Source organism: Panthera pardus, unplaced genomic scaffold (assembly GCF_024362965.1).
Source record: "Panthera pardus isolate Hobbes unplaced genomic scaffold, ASM2436296v1 HiC_scaffold_9, whole genome shotgun sequence".
NCBI classification, from domain to species: Eukaryota; Metazoa; Chordata; class Mammalia; order Carnivora; family Felidae; genus Panthera; species Panthera pardus.
The window spans coordinates 7678165-7698295 of record NW_026527024.1 but is presented as its reverse complement, the minus strand read 5'-3'; the positions used below and the strand labels follow the sequence as shown (position 1 = coordinate 7698295).

The window sequence follows — 20131 nt, the reverse complement described above, 5'->3', positions numbered from 1 at the left end:
CATTCTCTAACTGACATTTCACATAGCATTAGCATTACACTCTCTAGTTCCATCCATGTTGTTGCAAATGGCAAGATATAATTTTTAATGGCTGAGTAATATTCCATTGTATATATACCACTTCTTTATCATTCATTAGTTGATGGACACTTGGGCTGCTTCCATAATTTGGCTACTGTAAATAATGCTGCAATAAACAAGGGTGTATGTATCCCTTTGAATGGGTGTGTTTGTGTTCTTTGGGTAACTACCCAGTAGTGAAATTACTGGATGGTAGGTAGTTCTATTTTTAATTTTTTGAGTAACCTCCATACTGTTCCTCAGTGGTTGCACCAGTTTGCGTTTGCACCAACGGTGCATGAAGATTCATTTTTCTCCACATCCTTGTCAACACTTATTTCTTGTGTGTTTTATTTTAGCCATTCTGCCAGGTGTGAGGTGATATCTCATTGTGGTTTTGACTTGCATTTCCCTGATGGTGAGTCATGTTGAGCATGTTTCCATGTGTCTGTTGGCCATCTGGATGTCTTCTTTGGAAAAATGTCTGTTCCTGTCTATCTTCTGTCCATTTTTAAATTGGGTTATTTGTTTTTTGGGTGTTGAGTTGTATCAGTTCTTTTTACATTTTGGATAGTAGCCCTTTATTAGATATGTCATTTGCAAATATCTTCTCCCATTCTGTACATTGTCTTTTAGTTTTTTGATTGTTTCCTTTGCTGTGCAGAAGCTTTTCTATTTTGATGTAGTCCCAATAGTTTATTTTTGCTTTTGTTTCCCTTGTCTCAGGAGACATATTAGAAAAGTGTTGCTACAGCCAATGTCAGAAATTACTGCCTGTGCTCTCTTCAAGGATTTTTATGGTTTCAGGTCCCACATTTAGGTCTTTAATCCATTTTGAGTTTATTTTTGTAGATGGTGAAAGAAAGTAGTCCAGTTTCACGGTTTTGCATGTAGCTCTCCGGTTTTCCCAATAGTATTTGTTGAAGAGACTCCCTTTTTCCCATTGGATGTTCTTTCCTGCTTTGTTGAAGATTAATTGACCTGATAATTGTGCGCTTATTTCTGGGTTTTCTATTCTGATCCATTCATCTATGTGCCTATTTTAGTGTGAGCACCATACTGTTTTGATCAATACAGCTTTGTGATATAACTTGAAGTCTGGGATTGTGATGCCTCCAGCTTTGCTTTGCTTTTTCAAAGTTGCTCTGGCTATTCGGGGTCTTATGTGGTTCCATATCTTAGGATTGCTCTAGTTTTGTGGAAAACGCCGTTGGTATTTCAATAGGGATTAAATGTGTAGATTGCTTTGGGTAGTATAGACATTTTAACAATATTTGTTCTTCCAGCCCGTGAGCATGGAATGTCTTTCCGTTTCTTTGGGTTGTCTTCAATTTCTTTCATCAGTGTTTTAAAGTTTTCAGATATGGATCTTTCATCTCTTTGGTTAAGTTTATTCCTGGGTATTTTATTTTTTTGGTGCAATTGCAAATGGGGTTGTTTTCTTAGTTTCTTTTTCTGTTGTTTCATTATTAGTGTAAATAAATACAACAGATCTCCATGTATTGATTTTACTGAACTCATTTATCAGTTCTAGTAGTGTTTTGGTGCAGTCTTCCAGGTTTTCTATATAGAGCATCATGCCATCTGCAAATAGTGCAGGTTTTACTTCTTCCTTATCAATTTGGATGCCTTTTATTTCTTTTTGTTGTTGATAGCTGTGGCAGTAGTATGCAGTATATATGTTGAATAAAAGTGGTGAGAGTGGCCATCCTTGTCTTGTTCCTGACCTTAGGGGAAAAGCTCTCAGTTTTTCCCCATTGAGGATGGTGTTAGTGGGGTTTTTCATATATGGCCTTTATTATGTTGACCTTTGTTGAGGGTTTTTATCATGAATGAATGTTGTACTTTGTCAAATGCTTTTTCTGCATCTATTTAAATGATTATATCATTTTTATCCTTTCTCTTATCGAGGTGATGTATCACATTGATTAATTTGTGAATATTGAACCACCCATGTGTCCCAGGAATAAATCCCTCTTGATTGTGGTGAATGATTTTTTTATATATATTGCTGGATTTGGTCTGCCAGTATTTTGTTGAGGATTTTTGCATCTATGTTCATCAGAGCTATTGGCTTGTAGTTTTCCTTTTTTGTGGTGTCTTTATCTGGTTTTGGTATTAGGGTAGTGCTGATCTCAGAGAATGAATTTGGAAGTTTTCCTTCCTCTTCTATTTTTTGGAGTAGTTTGAGAAGAATAGGTATTAACTCTTCTTTAAATGTTTGGTAGAATTCGCCTATGAAGCCATCTGACCCTGGACTTTTGTTTGTTGGGAGTTTTTTGATTACTTATTCAATTTCGTTGCTGGTTATCAGTCTGTTCACATTTTCTATTTCTTCCTGCTTCAGTTTTGGTAGGTTATATGTTTCTAGGAATTTGTATATTTCTTCTAGGTTGTCCAATTTGTTGGCATATAATTTTTCATAATAATCTATTACAAGCATTTGTATTTCTGTGGTGTTGGTTGTTATTTCTCCTTTTCCATTTGTGATTTTTATTTGAATTCTCTCTCCCTCCCTCTTTCTCTTTCATCTGGCTAGAGGGTTATTAATTTTGTTGGTCTTATCACAGAACCAGTTACTGGTTTTGTTGATCTGTTCTATTTGTTTTTTAGTTTATTTTTATTTTTTATTATACTGGGAGAGAGAACATGTGTGATCAGGGGAGGGGCTAAGGGAGAAAGAGAGAGAATCCTGATGCAGGGCTCGATCCTGTAACCCTGGAATCATGACCCAAGCCAAAATTAAGGGTCAGATGCTCAAATAACTGAGCCACCCAAGCACCCCTGTTTTTTAGTTTCTACTAGGTTTATTCTCTAATCTTTATTATATCCTTCCTTCTGCTGATTTTGGGTTGTTTCTTTTTTTTTTCTTTTTTCTTTTTCTAGTTCCTTTAAGTGTAAGTTTATGTTGTTTATATGAGATTTTTCTTGCTTCTTGAGGTAGGCCTGTATTGCTATAAACTTCCTCCCTCTTAGAACCCTTTTTGCTGCATCCCAAAGATTTTAGACCATTTTGTTTTCATTTTCATTTGTTTCCATGTAATTTTTCATTTCTTTGATTTCTTGGTTGACCCATTCATTGTTGAGTAGATGTTATTTAACCTCCATATATTTTGTTCCTTCCAGATTTTTTCCTGTGGCTGATTTCTACTTTCATAGTGTTGTGGTCAGAAAAGATGCATGGTACGACTTTGGTCTTTTTAAATTCATTGACACTGGTTTTATGATCTATTCTGGAGAATGTTCCATGTGCACTTGAAAAAAAATGTGTATTCTGCTGTTTTAGATGGAATGTTCTGACTGTATCTGTTAAGCCCATCTTCTCCTGTACTTTAATTATCCACATTTGATTATTGTTATCTGGATCTATTATTTTACTAGGAATTGCAAAATGGTGATTTTCTAACTGTCACTCTTTTGTTTTGGTCACCTGGACTTTTTCTGCAAAGAAGAACTTTCCTTCAAAAATCATCCTGAAATGTTATTCATGCAGAAAAGTCAGGATAAATGCTTTGATTCTTTATTTTCCAGTTTTTAGAAGAATGAATTCATGCCCTAGCAACTATTGAAGACTACTAATATTCTCTTAGTTTTATTATGAACAGTATACATTTTTATAAGTCTGGTGAATTTTAATCCATTGCACTCATTTTGTTAATGCTCAGATTTCCCTGTCTTTGGGAGCCTTTGTGGGAGCCGTTTTCGAGTTTATTCATGTGGCCCTTTGACAAGACCCTTGTCTCATCTACAAGTTTCTACACTAGGAGCATCTCAGTTCTGGAGTTCTGTGATAAACCCTTTGGGACATTCTGTGTGGCTTTGAGATTAAATCTGGCTTCACATTTTGGTGTAGCCTCTGTGAGGCTGGGGCAGGTTATGAAAACTCTCAGAGTATCACTTTATTTCTAAAATCTGGATAATAACACTCATCTCACATTAGTGAGGTATCAGATAGATATGAAGCACCTCTGAATATTTCCCTTTTCCTTATTTCAGAGAATATTTCTCGACATTCCTCTTATGCACACAGCATTTTGCTGAGTAGGTGGTAGCTGTGTAATGAAGCTTACCCACTGATAGTTTACACACGGTGAGGGCACTAAGGTGGTACTCGGGGGAGGCATCATTAATATCTTAAAGTGTTGTATGAGTGCATGGCGTTCAAATTGGGATTTCCTCTCTATCCCATCCTCACAGCTACTCGGTTTTCAGAAGTTGCCTGTTGGGAATTAGAGTCCAAATCAGATGTCAGGCTGTGTTGGTTTGGATCTGCCAATAAAAATCATCTGAATTCTGATTTGGAACTAATCTACCGTCCCATGTGGTCTTAGCTCTGCTCCATTTGGTCAGAGAGATACTTGCCTTTCCAAAGGGAACTATAGTTTAATTAATTGAGGCTTGTTGGGTCCTCTATAATCCCCAGGTTGAAACATAAATTATAAACGAGGAGGCTCTCTTACTGCAAATGAATGAATGGAGTCTTGCTTTGTGGGAACTTGAGTTCTGAAATCCAAATGGCAACACTCTTGGTTACTCTGATTGAAAGTGGCCACTCAAGTTGGCACATCTAAGACACATCGGAATGCAGATGGTTGGCTTGCAACCTTGCCCACAGCAGAGCTGTTCAGAGAACTGACAGGAGGCTGAGGCTGTTTGCAGCCTTGGTCTGAAGGACTTGGTTCTCGGCAGGGCAGACCTTTTCTTTGGCACGGTGGTCCCTGTGGGTCCAGGGGCATGAATGCTGGCTGATAACCTGGGGGAAAGCAGATGATAGGAGGGGGTGTCCCAGATAGGAGGGGGTGAGGCAGTGCCCAAGGTTGGCTTCGTCTTTTTCTGCGGCTTTGCCGGGAGACTTTCAGCCTGGTCCTTGTACCACTTGTCCATCTAGAACATTCTCGGAAAGCACCATAGGATATGAATATCTTTCAAGACTGATAAGCCAGCTTGTTGGGAGAGTGTGACTTTGTATGAGGTTTACCTTTTGGTGAAGTACACGAAAGGCACATCTTCAGGTTTTCCCTGATGTATACCTCCTTCTGACTCTAAGTGAAAGAAACAACACCGATTTAATTGTGCCAAATACCTCTGGCATCACCACTCTAAACAGCAACCAGCAACAGCCTGTTGAGCAAGCTGACCCCTGCTCTGGAGACATGACAAGGACTGGCTTCTAGAGCTTTCTCACCAAACTGGGATGGTGAACCAGGGAGGACTGGCAATTGTGGGATGTTGGGACTCTGCAGCGACACCATGGCTTTGAATCCTGATTCTGCTGCTTAAACTGGCTATAGGATCTTGGAAAGATGGTTTGAATCTCCTCATCTTGGTCCCCTCACTTGTAGAACAGGGATACCAGTGCCCATCCGTCGCTGCAATCATTGTCTGGCACCTTGCCAGTGCTTTATAAAGTTAGGCATTTCTCTCATTATTAACAGTTCATGACTGTTTATTAGTAATAAAGAATCCGGAGCCAGTTGACTTAAAAGCCTGCAATTTGTCTGCAAGCCTGTGAACAGAGTGACTGAGGCATCGACAAACCTGGCAAAGCAAAGGGCTGCCTAGGAGGCAGGGAGCCTGCCAAGCCAAGGAAGACAGAGATGCAGGGCAGGGAGTGGCACCTGTCCTCAGGAAGGGTCATACCCAGGGACCAGCACCGAACATTTTCGGCGCATTCACTCCCATGACCCACGTTCCGGGATAGAGGATCTGCCTGGGCTTGTTCAAGCCCAAGTCTGTACCTGGTGGCGCATCTTGACAGACATGTGTTTTGAGGGGAGAAGGCCCACAAACAGGGGTGCTGTTGGCCATAGGGGAGCAGTGCCTGCGGACAACAGCTCCGCACCGTGCAGGGTCAGCTGCACCCTCCTGCCCCCTTGGCCTCTGATGACTGGCAAAAGGCCAATAACACAGCATCCAACACGCTCAGCCTAATTCTTCTAAGTGTGGGGGTCCAGGAACAATATTAGGGATGCAGTCTCCCCCCCTCTCTCTCTCTGGGGCTGTCACTATCTAGTTGTGCCGCAGAGGTGGGAGGAAGCTGGTGCCCTTGGAACAAGACCTCAAGGAGTGGCAGGTGATTTCTCGGTGACGAAGTGCTGGGGCTGCCTTATCTGCAGCCACGGGGTAGAGGCGGTTCGCTCCTGGCCTACACAAACCTCTCTGGGGCCTGGCAGCGTGCTTGCTTCTCAGGTGGAACCGGACCATCAGGTAACTCACACCCCGGGTCACTGTTCAAAGAGACACCCAGGCAGCTGTGTTTAAATGATGAAAAATAGCCAATTAAAAATGGCCAATCTGGCAGTTTCGACTGTTTTAGTCAATAATTCCGATTTCATCGCAGCTAAGCATACTACGATGACATTGAGCCAGGGCCAAATTGTTTGTCTAACAATTTGAGGATGCTCATGACCACATATTCAAGTGCCCCTGTTCACACGGAGTGGGCAAAAGCTGTCTGTGCTGACCCTGAATCTCATCACAAATCTCTCCTCCTTGAGAAAACTATTGCTGATCGAGGGGGAGCCCAGTGAGCATTTCCAGCCTGGCATGCTGAACGCGCAGCTCCCGCCTGAAGGGGAGTGCGAAGCAGCGCTCAGGGCGCTGTTGACATCGCGAGGCAGCTTCCTCTGGCTCTCCCCATGCCACCGGACCCCCTACAGCTGGCCGCCTCCTCCATACAGCCCAGCCACCCCATCGTGAATACTTTCTGGTCTGTTAGGTGTCACAGTTCTGCAATGTCAGCCCCGATGTTTCCCAGAGCGCCGAATGATGCAGTCAAAACCGTCAGGTTGGCCAAGAGTTTGGTCTGTCACTGCTCCGCGACATTCAAGGCCACAGAGCTGACATGCACTGCATCAGAACTGAGCCCTGACCTTCTGACCCCACGTCCTGCGTCTTTCCTGGGAGTTCCACCCCACTCACCTACTCAGCCTCACAGGACGTCCTCGGAGAAAGATAAGGCTCAAGGGCTGTGTCTGACCTTGAAAATCTCCTTGGATGAGGTTGACCAAGTATGCTCTTCTGTGAATGTAAGATTGCATCACATACAGACCAGACCTTGGCACGCTATGGGTGCGTATCATGAATATGAATAAGTGTGACAATAGTGAATCAAGTAAGGTCGTAAGTGAATGGCCTAAAGCGTAAATACATGTGGGAGACACTTATCTAAGGGGCTCAGGGAATAAGCATGTTTTGTAGTGTTTGGGTGCTATACACACAGCAGACAGATGTATACACGTGCCTTCTATAGCACCAAACATTCTTACACACAGGCTCATGCACACATAGCATACACGAATACATACACATATACTTCCACACGGTGCAGTCATACATGCAGATACCTGTGCACACACATGTGCAGTTCCCACATGAGGCACAAGGACACGCCTCCTTGTGTGTGGGGGCCATTCACTGGGGATTCCTGTCATGACAATCTGTCTGGCCAGTGCTCCAGAAAGAGCCATGCCCAGTCTTTTTTATTTTATTTTATTTTTTTATTTTTGAGATGGAGAGAGTGAGGGAGAGAGGGGCAGAGAGAGAGAGGGAGAGAGAATCCCAAGAAGGGTCTGCACTGACAAACTGTGAGATCATGACTTGAGCCAAGATTGAGTAGGACACTTAACCAGCTGAACTACCTCGGTGCCCCCACAGCCTCTTCTTAGATCAGAAAGCCAGGCTACCTCAGCCTGGGCTCTGGAACCTGGTCCTGCTCTTCATAAACCAGATGTTCCTGCCTTCCCCCCTCTCTTCCATGTGCTCCCTTTTCTGCCTTTAGCTGCTTGTGTCCTTTCAGCAGAGCTGAGATCTTGTGGCACTGGTGAAGCCATCCACACCTTTGTGGGTTTTGTGCTTCTTTCCAGTGTTTCTGTTACTGTCATTTCCTTGCAGTCCTTCTGGTGCCTCTGCCAGAGCCCTCGGGGTGAAGCAGGCCCAGGCTCAGTAGACTAGTCAAGAGCCAGCAAACAATGGAAGCGACCCCATGCGCTTTCTGGGAGACCTGTTTACCAAGGCCAAGGAGCAGTATGGCCCCAGAGTAAACAGTCCTCCAGGACGCAGCCTCAGGAGGGGCCCGGAGCTCTTCCAGGTCCTTGAGAGGGACCTTGCCCTCTGTGAGGGCCCCAGTGACGTCCATGTCCTGGCGGGCACAGCCAGCTCCCTCTGTAGCCAGGGTGTGGTGACCAGCATCGACAGCAGAGAAATAGGGCTAGATATCTGGCTCCGGGTCCCTGGGCATCACACAGTGATGGCAGGCACTGTCCTGCCCTCATGTTTCTGCATCACCTGAGGGCCTGTCACGAACAAGCTTTACCTTCTAGCCCATCTAGACCCTACTTTTTTTCTTTTCCTGTTGTTTCTGTCACCCAATTTATCACCAGCCAGCTCTGTGGTAGTCGGGATGGCCTCACCCGTGCTCATGCCCGCATGAGTGCTGTCGCACCCTGTCTGGCCTGCACCCTCACTGAGGTGGATCCCTACATGCACACACGGTGGTGTGCGGGGTGCGGAAATGGAGCAGAGGAACAGCTGTCTTCAGGCCTTCCTCAGAGAGTCTGTGGATGAATCATCTCACCATCGAATTCTACTCGGCCAGCAGTGTGGTGTGAACCCAGGGTCCGAATACTAAGTGCTAAGAACACACAATGAGTAAAGAACCCCAGGTCACCTGTTTGGCCATCCTCTGGGAGGGGGGCTGCATGTACAAAGTGCAGATCTGTGGGCAAGTGCGGAGCAGGACCATGGTTGCTCCTGCTGTGTCCCCACAGGGTGGACAAGTGCTCTCTCTGGAGGGGCAGTTCCCTGGGCCTTTGGGTGACAGAACTCCTTGCACACAGATGGGCGGACAAGGAGGGCCTACTTTCTTGGGCACAGGGACAGAGGGTGTTGAGCAGGACCGGGTAAGGGAGGGACCTGGTGGGGAGGACAGGCATCAGCGAGGAGGTGATCGCCAGGGCGATCAGGCCCAATATTCAGTTCCAATTGTTGATGGCCTGCGCTGAGCTGTAGCCCCTTCACCATCTACCCTACCCCAAAGTGTGCACAGGCCAGCCCCACCGCACCGGGGCGGTAAGGGGCCAGGAGGGAGAGGACTTGGGAAGGCTAGCTGATGAGCGCCACGCAGCAAGGAGAGATCTGCAGGCGCAGGCACAGCAGGAACCAGACTTCATCTAGGGCAGCCGGACCCACAGGGGTGAGGCCAGGCCACTGCCCAATGCTGAATGAAGCAGGCGAGGGGCCGAGGGGATGGACACACTCACGCTCAGAGCCTGCATTCTCTCTCACACAGCTCCGATTCCTCGAACGCCCCCGGCCCAGGACCCCTGCAGCCATACCCTGCTTTTTAGGAAGAAGTCTCCCTGAGAGGTCCGCAAGGTCCCCAGGGCCCCCCGCGGACCCCTGGACAGTGGCCAGGGAGGGACACCAGGGCCGCGTCCGCACCGTGGATCCTGATCTCGCCGCGTAGAATTCGGAACTCGGAAGGCGCTGATCCTCCAGGCTGGGCTCCCACAGTTTCCTCTTCCTCAGGCTGAGGACCTCCCACACTTTCACACACCCCCACTCCCCCGCTCTGGGCCCCCTTCTGATGGATCCACAACACGTCTGGTCACATTAAAATTAAATAAAACTAAGAGCCGGCGATCGGCTCCTGGGCGGCCTCAGCCCCAAGTCAATGGCCGCCGGCCCCGCGTGCTCACGGACGCCGCGTGGGACCACGCGGGTGGGCGCCCTGCCCGGGGTCTGAGCAAAAAGGGTCGGGCCTTTCCCCCGCCTGGCCAAAAGGGAGGGCGAACTCCCCGCGGCCAGAGGGCCACGTCCCGGGCGGGCCAGTGCGACCACGGGGGACCCGGGACCCCCGGGCCGGGCGAGGACTGGGCGCGCTCGGCTCACCCCAGCCCCCTGGGGGAGGGCGGAACCACAAGGATGGGACGGGGGCGCGCTGGGGCGGCCGCGCGCCGGCAGGTGGGGCGGGCCGGGGGTGGGGGTGGGGGGCGCCGTGGGCGGGGCCGGCGGGCGCGCGGCTGGGCGGGGCCTGGGTGTGGGCGGGGCCGGAGGCGCTGTCCGGTGCTGAAGCGGCGGCGGGCGCGGGCAGCGCGGGGAGGAGCGGTGCTCGCCAGAGTCGGTCCCGCCGCCCCCGCCGCGCCGCCATGGACTGAGCGCCGCTCGCCCGGCCGCAGACATGGGGCCGCTGCTCGCGCTCCTGCTGCTGCTGCTGCTGCCGCCGCCGCGCACCGCGCCCGCGCCCCGCGCCCGGCAGCTTCCGGGGCTTCTCGGTGAGTGGGGAGGGGGGTGTCGGGGGAGGAGAGGGCGCCTGAGGGAGGGAGAGGGCGGGGGTGGGGTTGCTCGATGATTTTGGGGGCGAGGGGAGGGGGCTTCGCGGTGAATATGAGGGGCAGGGGGAGGGGGGCTTCTCGGTGAGTGAGGGGGGCGAGGGTAGGGAGGCTTCTCGGTTTGGGAGGGGGCGGGGGAGAGGGCTTCCCGGTGAATGAGGTGGGCGGGGGGAGGGGGCTTCTCGGCGAGTGAGGGGGCGGGGGTGGGGGACTTCCGGGTATGTTTGGGGGAGGGGGGTGCTTCTCGGTGTGTGAGGGGGAGGGGGTGGGGGGCTTCCCGGTGTGAGGGGGCAGGGGGAGCTTCCCGGTGTGTGAGGGGGTGGGGGCTCTCGGGTGTGTGAGGGGGCGGGGGTGGAGGGGCTGCCTGGTGTGTGAGGGGGAGGGGGTGGGGGCTTCCGGGTGTGTGGGGGCGGGGGTGGGGGGGGCTGCCCGGTATGTGAGGGGGCGGGGGTGGGGGCTCTCGGGTGTGTGGGGGGTGGGGGTGGGGGGTCTGCCCGGTGTGTGAGGGGGCGGGGGTGGGGGGGCTGCCCGGTGTGTGGGGGGCGGGGGTGAGGGGTTTCCGGGTGTGTGAGGGGGGCGGGGGTGGGGGGGGCTGCCCGGTGTGTGGGGGGCGGGGGTGAGGGGTTTCCGGGTGTGTGAGGGGGGCGGGGGTGGGGGGGGCTGCCCGGTGTGTGGGGGGCGGGGGTGAGGGGTTTCCGGGTGTGTGAGGGGGGCGGGGGTGGGGGGGGCTGCCCGGTGTGTGGGGGGCGGGGGTGAGGGGTTTCCGGTTGTGTGAGGGGGCGGGGGCGGGGGGGCTTCCGGGTGTGTGAGGGGGCGGGGGTGGGGGGGGTCTGCCCGGTGTGTGAGGGGGCGGGGGTGAGGGGTTTCCGGTTGTGTGAGGGGGCGGGGGCGGGGGGGCTTCCGGGTGTGTGAGGGGGCGGGGGCGGGGGGGGCTGCCCGGTGTGTGAGGGGGCGGGGGGCTTCCGGGTGTGTGAGGGGGTCTTCTCAGGGAGTGACGGGGGCAGAGAGGAGGTTTGTCGGTGCGCCGGGGGGGAGGGGCTTCTCGGTGAGTGCGGGGCGGGGTCCGGGCGCGGTGCCTCGCGGGGTCCCTGCTCTCCCCCGGGTGCCTCTCTGTCCTCGCCGCAGGGCCAGGCAGGATTCGCACCCTGCCTCAGTTTCCTCCCGGGCGCCCCTCCTCCCCGCCCAGGACTCCGGCTCAGGGCGGCCCCGGCGACGGGGCGTCCCGTGCGTGCGTGCGTGAGGCTGTAGGGCTGGGGCGACGGGCAGGCGCGCCGCGGCCGTGGCGCCCCTCGCACCCGCGCCTCGGACTCCTGCCTGCGCGGTCAGCACGTGAAGCCCGCTAGCAGCCGCCTCTCGGCAGACGGACATTTTCCTTCCGCGGCCGGGGTCCGCCTCCGCGAGATCGCCTTTCGCCGTGTTTACCCAGGAAACGTGCCGGGCCCCGCGCCCCGCTCCGCGCCTCCCTCCGCGCCGGCCCTTCGGTGGAGGAGACTCACCTTAAAGCTTCAAGGCCCGGATGGCCCAGCGCGGCAGACTAGATAATAGGGGGTTGCTAGGTGTCCAAAGGGAGGGCAGAAACCTGTCCTGGGCGGTGCCGGGGGGGGGGGGGGGTCGCTTGGCCACCTGGCCCCCTCCGCCCCTGGCCTGGCCCTTCTGGAACCCCGAACAAAGAGGTGGCACGGAGAGGTCAGTCTCCCCAGATTCCTGGCTACTGCAGACCGCGACCCAGTTAGAGGGACAGCCGGTGATTTGAAGGGAGGTCCTCGCGCCTGGGGTGGAGGGCTGTGACCGCTGCCCACGTCCCGGGGTGCTGCTATCCAAGTCACCACGCACAGATAGTCCTTGTTAGGTAGGGACAAGCTTGGGAAGGCCTGGGGGCCTGGCCCGCCCTGCCTAGATCTCCAGGACCTTGCCTCAAACTGGTGATGACGGTTGAGCCGTGGACCCGTCTACAGGCCTACCACCTCCAGTGAGAGCTGTTCGCTCAGCTGGCCAGATGCAGCCCTGCGGGTCAGGGGGACCCAGGGTCAGCCGATGTTGCTCTAGGGAAGGCAGTTTCTATGGGCTGAGTGGGAGGCTGGTCCTGGACTACTGTCTTTCCATTACAATTGCCGGTTCCTAGCATTTTGCCTAAGTCACAGAAGGAAGAAGTGGCTGACAGAGGGAGCAAAGGAAAACCCAAAAATGGAAGGGTATGAAGAGAAGAAAATCACCACGCTGTCCTGGACAATACTGCCTGACAAAGCAATGATCTTTCGACTGTAAACTTGAATCCTATTAAAAAAGGGTGCCTCATTTCTCCTCTGTTTACACCTCCTGGATAGTGGATGGTCTTTATGTGGGGCGTTAGGGGCCCAGAATCACTCAGACAGGCTCAAGGATTCCAGGTGCATTAACCTGGAAATTGCTTGGCAGTGTCTACAGATGACGAGACGTAAGCGTGGTCTTCTTATCTGGGGGCCCAATCTGGAATAGCGTGTAGCCTTGTCTACCTATATAAGCTCCCTACATCCTGCCCGCCAGCCTTCTATCCCTACCCTGTCCTCACCCAGAATGCTGCTGCCATATTCTCAGAATTCGAGTACCCAGTCTTCAGAAAGTGCAGGGAGAACCGGGGTCACCTATGAAAGGTATATGCTGCCATCTTTCTCTTTCTCAACCATTGGGATCTTGTTTGATATTTGGTCGCACATTGTTCCAAATAATGATGCACAATGTACGATCACCTAGAGACCTTAGTTTCGGCCCTAGCCATGTCACTTGTATTCTTCTTACTTACTTAGCTCAGGTTGTTGTCTAAAGAACACAGCTCAAGGAGATCTGAGTTTTTCTCCTTGCTGGTATCATAAAGTAGGTTAGAATGACTCTGATACTACCAAGACCTAAGACCAGTTCTTTCTGTATAGACTGCCTCGACTGAGCCAGGGGCCTGTTCAGATTTAGTCAGTGAAGGAGTTCTTAATGAAAACCAGAGTCAACAAAGGTACCAGTATCTCCTTGTTCTGAGGCACATTCCATGAAACCACCGTATTTTCACAGCAGCTGTTGGCAGCATCCCAATGGCAGTGGATGTCTCTCACCTTTCCCTTTCTTCAAGGGTACCCTTTCCCCCTTAATCACTTTAGCTTCCTGCCCTGTCACCACCTGTTCTCTCCATGTCTTTCTGGTTCCAAAGGCTCCTTTATGACACATAGTTTCCCATTATTTTTGACACTAGTATCAGAGCTGAACAGGGAGGGAATAATGGCACCCCCATCTATGATATGATTCAACTTTGTTTCTAGTCAAAATACTATTGCTGCATCAGGCAGCATTGTCCAGGATGGTTTAGTAATTTTGTTTTCTTCATCTAGTCCTGTCTTTGGATTTTCCTTTGCTCCCTCCCTTTGCCTTTCTTTGTGATTTCAGGACATCCTTTTGTTCGTGTGCTCAGTACTATATGAATCTGATTTGACTGCAAGGTGCTTGTCTTTAAGCTATTTTTAGTTATAGGGAGGCCAGTTTGTGAGCCTGCTCAAATAGCCCCCACATTTAAGGGCAATCATATAAAAGGCCCTTCTTTTGCTAAAGAAATACGAATTTTATTTGCCAAAGGACAGAGTCAACCTTTCATGAAAATTTGGCTTGGAGAATCTGAAAGTCAAAGCTAGCCCGTTCACCTAGCTCTGAGATAGGTGAGTGTTTATTTTCCTTCCTTGTTTTTTGCTTCCTGATTTGCCCACACATGTTTTTCATTCACCAGTGAGCCCACATGGAACTGAGGAGACAGCAGCCAGGAGCAGGAGTCGGCTTGTTTTGTGAACTAGATGGCGTGATTGTTTATTTTTAAATCAAAGCATCCTTTCTGCCACAAAAGCACACGTCCATCTTTGCTTCTTAGGGTCCATAGCTCTTGATTTTGTTGGGTGCATGGTAACGAGCAGCCTGCCCTTCCCCTAGAGCAAAAACCCTGCTACCCCCTCTCAGGCTGTGAGCCTTTCTTTGCCTGTCTCCTGCCCCGTGTTCTGGCTCCTTCAGCATCAGGTGCTGATGTCCCCATGCAGAAGGATGGGGGTGCATGCCAAACTCTGGGCTTCTGTGGAAGGGAGGTGACAGTGGGCTTATCCATGAAACCAGATGCATTGGGTGGAACTGTGGCGCTGCTGTCTCCTGTGTCCAGAGATGGCAGTTAAATGTGTCAGACTCAGAAGGAATGTGTGGGGAATAAAAAAGGTTTTTAGATGGCTTCCTCTTGGTGCTAAGCTTCGTTCTGCTTCTCAACATCTTGCAGCTCTTTTAAAAGCCGATCTGTTTTTGTACCTGGTTATCAAGATCATCCTCAGTTGTGCCCACCAAATAGGTGTAGGAGGTGTGCTAAATTTTGCATAGTCTGCTTTCTGCCTTCCTCTGCGGTGGTGTTGGGTCCCATCGTGGTTGTGTGCCAGGAATTTCGGTATGCCATGAAATGTGCAGACTCCTTGGGTTCCTGGCTTCCTGTGCGCAAGGGCAATAGCAGTGTGGTGAATCTGCAGTCAGGCTGAGAAAAGCAACCAGGATGATCACCCAGGGTGATGTCTTGATGAGTTCTATAGTGGTCATTGTTTCTTTTACATGATAATTCTGCATTTCTGAGTTTCTTTTGTTGTTGCTGGTTTTTGTTTTGTTTTTTTTTTTTTTTTTTATGTAGGCAGGCAGTATTACCTAATTTGTGAATGCAGTTATTCACCCTTTATTTTATTTTATTTTATTTTATTTTATTTTATTTTATTTTATTTTATTTTATTTTTTAAGTGAGGAATATGGGTTCAGGAAGAGGGGAAGTTTGAAGGAGGGATGGAGTTAGCTGAGCTGTCCTTATACTTGATCTTATTAAGAAAGGTTTCTATTACCATGATCTCCTGGAGCATTACCTTAGAATTTCAAAATTCCTTATGAAAAGGTGTTTGTAACTGAATGTAACTGTGACCAAAAAAAAAAATAATCCTCTGGCTTTGAGTGGCATATATTTAAATGCCTAGGTATGTGTAAATACTGCTAGTTTAAGGATTCTTGATGTGTGGAGAGGCAAACAAACAAACAACCCCCCCCAAAACAAACAAACAAACAAACAAACAAACAACAACTTAAGAAATGGGCAGAAAGGATTTGAATCTAGATTTATCCCAGCAAATGCAGGCCCAGTGAGGCTCGGTTAACCAAGAACCTGTCTTATCTCTACTGACAAGATGTTCCATTTCTTGAGAAAACAAACAGCTGAATTCATGGCTGATAACTCTCTGCTCCAGATAAAAGCACCTGGCAGCTGTTTCCACATTAGTCTAAATTGACCTTCATGAATATGGACCCAGCTGGACTTAAGTTTTTAATCTTGGTTGATAGGGGCCGAGAAAACCCAAGAAGCCGAAAATAATCAGTGTACTTTTCTGCTGGCTGGAAACAGTTTGTGGGGGGAAGAAGGAAGCTTTTTCCTTTAATTTGTGCTATCTCCAACGACTCTGCCACAACCACTATTTAAATACATAGGCAGGAAGTGAAAAGGGGTGCGGTTCTCCTGGAAACACTTATGTTCACATATTAAGTGACTTTTTTGTTTGTTAGTTGGCTTCTGTGCTGATAAGTGGATGACTCCCCTGTAGGTGTAAGGCACTGAACTTTGGACTAGAGGTGTTGATGTGTGGAACATCAGGATCCTGTCTTTAAAATGGCCCTTGTGTATGTGGTGTGAAGAAATAAGGAAGTTGTTCAGGGTTTTGTGACGATCGCTTGGTGTTAACTGTCCAGTGTGGAGGTGGATAACAGGGTGTTTTAGTTAATTTTGTTTTCATCTGTTCCTTCCAATCCTACTGACTGTGGTTCAGAAAACACAAGGACACTCCCAGTATATGGGACTAGAAATGGTTTCTGGGAGGGCAGTTCAACAGGCAGGAAGAGAATATTCGTAAAACAGATAGGGGCAGTGTCTCTTTATTAAATTTAATTAAAAATTAATCATACAGCAAGACTGAGTTTTTTATTTTGGTACATCATCCTAGGTATAGATTCTGATGACAGGTAATAGAATAGTTCCTTGTCCCAAACATTGCCCTGTGCTCTCCATTTGTAGTGATAGCCTACCCTGTCCCCTGAGCCCCTGGCAACTCCTGGAAGACTCTACGTGTGGTTACATGAACTCCCTGTAAGGCGAGCATTTATATCTCCATTTCTCAGATGGAAAGACTGAGGCTTTGAGTGCTTAAGAAGAGTGCTATAAGATAGTCAGTGCTGGGATTGGGTCCTAGGTCTCTGGTCTTCAGAGTCTCCTTTTCTCTCCAGCAGGTGACCCCAGGATGGGGCAGGGATAGCTCTGTGGGCTGCAGGTCCCAGCAGAAGGAATCTATGCACTGTTAGAACATATCTCTGCAACCCCACAAGAACAGGGATGTCTTCCTGTTACTACTACAGGGACAGAGGTGATTTTCACTTGTCAGGTTGCCTTTCCCTAAGGAGCTTCAGAGCCTCTAGGCTCGACAGGCCTGTTTCAGAGAGAATTTGAAAATGCTCTTTGGTCTGTGGCAGGGAATGTTGATTTTCTGAGTTGGGTTTTGTTCTGGGTCTCAGACTCAGTTATTTGGTTAGGCTCTCTGAGTGAATCTTGATGTTTGGAAATGAATAACTTGCTTTTGGACACCTTTAGCCTTACCTCATGGCAGGAATGCAGGTGCCACTATAGAATTCATGGCTTACTGTGTTCATAAACACTCTGTTCAGAATGCTTCTGTGCTTCCATGAGATTTTTAAGTGTGATAATACAAACATCAAAGACACTAGCTCTCATTTCAGACCTGTTGGAAGAAAAAGCCCACTTCAGAGTAAGGAATGAAGGAGGGATTACTCTCACAAGAAAATTTCAAGAGTATATTTGGTCTAAGCTTGGCATTTAGAGTGGCAAACAAGCGAAGGGATGGCTCATTCTAGTCACTTATTATTTTCTGAGGCATTTGGTAGAGGAAAGAGTGAAACTTCCCCTCACATGACATGGGCATTCTGTGTCACTGTGTGTTCTGAAGGTCCATTTTGGCTTCTGATGCAATGTCCTACATACAGTACAAAAGATGTTTGGAAATAGTTTGTTTGGTGGAAGGAATTTTCAGAAGAAAGGCTGACCTGGTTTCCAAAGGGAAAAGGACTTTATATTAATGGTGCAAGTTGGTTCTGATTCCAACAGCAAAATATAGTCAACTTGTAATTGGACAGAGCAGCCAATAAAATTGGCCGTGAAGGCTGATGCTTTTTCCATTTGGAGTTGTGGCTTTAATCCAGTTCAAAGCAGTAATTAACCTGTTGTAGGGCTTGAAGCCAATTCAGTGCTTTGTATATTCTGTGATAGCTGGTATTATAATGGCAGCAGATGAGGCATACAGTGAAAGCTTGATTTCTCAGTGGTGGGCTGGGAATGGGAAACGGGGTGAGGAAGCAGCATGGACTGCCATCTACCCACCTTCCCACCTCAAGGCATGTTCTGTCCTGCAAAGGCACATCTGCTTTCACCAAAATATACTTGAGGACTTCTTCAATCTTCTTCTATGTTTTTGCCTGAAAATAGGTCACCAATCTTCCATCTGATTTAAGTGTTGTCAATGAGCAGCACACAGATGAGATTATAAGCTCCTTCCCATGCGCTCTCCCTGCTTCACCAGGGTGTTGTGGTCCTTGATTCCATGAAATAATAAACACGGAAAAAAAAACCAGATCCTGTAGGTGATTTCTGAAAGCACGGTAGGGAGTGAGTGGATATGGGTCTGGAACACAAATTGGATGGCAAAAGATACTGTTTCTGTGCAGCATGTTGACAGAGAGATTGCCTTCTCTCTCCAATCACTTAATCTTTACAGTTTGCGCTTATCCTCCTATTAGAAGTCAAGGAAAATGAAAGGACTTTACCTGTAATCTTTTTGAATTTAAACCATGAGCAAAGTACCAAATTCTTCATGTTTTTGAGAGGATTATATGAGATGGTGGAGGGTCTTTGGTAATGGAAGTCCTGGTTGTTACACTCCTGGAAGCTCCATTTTTTTCCAGTTAATGTGGGAGTTCGGTGGCCAGATAGGGTGGAATGTTGTTATTATTGAAAATATTACTATTTTAGTGAGTCCAAGTCTCAGCCAAATTGACTATTGAGATTTTTGCTAAAAGCATTACCATTACATTTTAAATAGTAATATTATTCATGTTTTTTGATAAGCATATTTAAAAATAGTTATACATAATTAGGATGCAGACCTAATTATGTTGTAATGAGAATAATTAATGGTGAGAGCACCGTCTGGATTTATTTCACTTCATCCCTTCAAAGAGATTAAAGCCCTTGAATAAAAGAAATTGGACTTAAAAATAGTTATGCACGTTTATTACATGTATGAGTGGGAAGTGTAATAAAGAGATAGGACATACTCTTTTTCAGATACACTAAGCATTTTCTTTTGGAGTCTTATGTAATATTTGATAAATGCAAAAATCAGAGCACTTTTTTAGTGTATTTGATGTCTCTAGGTTGCAATGTTTTTAGGTGTCTGGATTTTTGTCTTGTCACTGAGGCATGAAAAATATCTGATGATAGAGTCCAAAGGCCACACATACTCTTGTAAAAGTGTTGAGGATCACACACAGCATTGGCTGCACCTGGGACCCAACAGTGCTGTGCACGTCTGTCTTCCACAGCCTGACACAGAAGACAGCACATCACTGTGAGGGCATGACACGGATAGCACCCTCCGCACCCCGAGTGAGGGCTGAGTGAGGGAAACATTCTCTTAACCCCCAGGCAGGGCTCCCAGATCCACTACCTTCCATGCCGTTCGCCTGAGGACTTTGGGGTGTGAGAACATGCACATGCTGGGCAACTGTGCCCTTTCAGAAAAGACTGCGGTGTCTATGATGGTAGCATCAGAAGGGGTGGGGTAACTGCCTTCAGGAGGTCTGACTTTGTTAGCATCTCTCACTGTGGGCCTGGGCTCAGACTTTCTGATTTGGGGCTCTGGGTGTGTGGGCCCGGCAGGACCAAGTCCTCCTTTGTAGGGAGGGGGCGGTGACCTCCAGACCCTGCCTTGTTGGTGTGCAGCAGTCACTATAGTTTGTCCTTTTCTGCTTGTCACTGTGCCTCTGCGGGCCACTCTTCCGCTCTCCCAAAGCTTGGTCACTCTGTGGCCTGTTGCTGGCCTTCTGAGCTGCTGTTGCAGGGGATGGTTCTTGTGGCTCAGTGTTTGGCTGGCCTGACTGTGGGAATGGCAAGGAGAGAGGGGCAGCCCGGTGGGTTGGGTGTGTTAGAATCGTGTGCACTCTTTGACGTGCTTGGGGTTGTGTCCTGTGCCTCAGGGAAGATCTGCAGGCTCTGGATATATGCCTCATTCCATAGTTTGCTCCCCATAGTTGACCTGTCTCTTCCCAGCAACCTCTCTCTCCGAGAGGAAAAGATAAGGACACACTCCCCTTGCTCTAACGGTTTTTGTGAGGTTCCCTGGGTTCTGCAGACCCCTGGACTGTTTGTAGAATGTGGGGAGCGGTAGGATCTGAGCCATCTGTGCCTTCCACCTTGCCCCGGCTGTTTCTGTGTTGACCACCAACATTTATGCCCATGTGTAAGGGATGGTGGTGTACTTGTGTTTTGTTGTTCTTGGTGAGCTTCTGTATTGTGTGACTCATGTCCGCAGCACGTCACTCCCCAGAAAAAACCTGGCAGAGATATCTGTGGGATGGGGTAAGCAGAAGTGCCAGTGGGATGCTGT

General features: G+C 48.9%; 1 protein-coding gene across 2 annotated transcripts in view; it reads left to right on the top strand.

The window, feature by feature from the left end:
* The first annotated feature begins 10093 nt into the window (after positions 1-10093).
* The window catches only part of PTPRN2 (protein tyrosine phosphatase receptor type N2), an 814681-nt gene continuing 804643 nt past the window's right edge, over positions 10094-20131 (top strand). The window contains exon 1 of one of the 2 annotated variants that reach the window (XM_053898672.1): positions 10094-10334. In XM_053898672.1, the coding sequence (XP_053754647.1) occupies positions 10241-10334 (94 nt within the window). In that variant the 5' untranslated portion in view covers positions 10094-10240. The remainder of the gene's footprint in view (positions 10335-20131) is intronic. The other variant, XM_053898673.1, reaches the window with a different exon arrangement.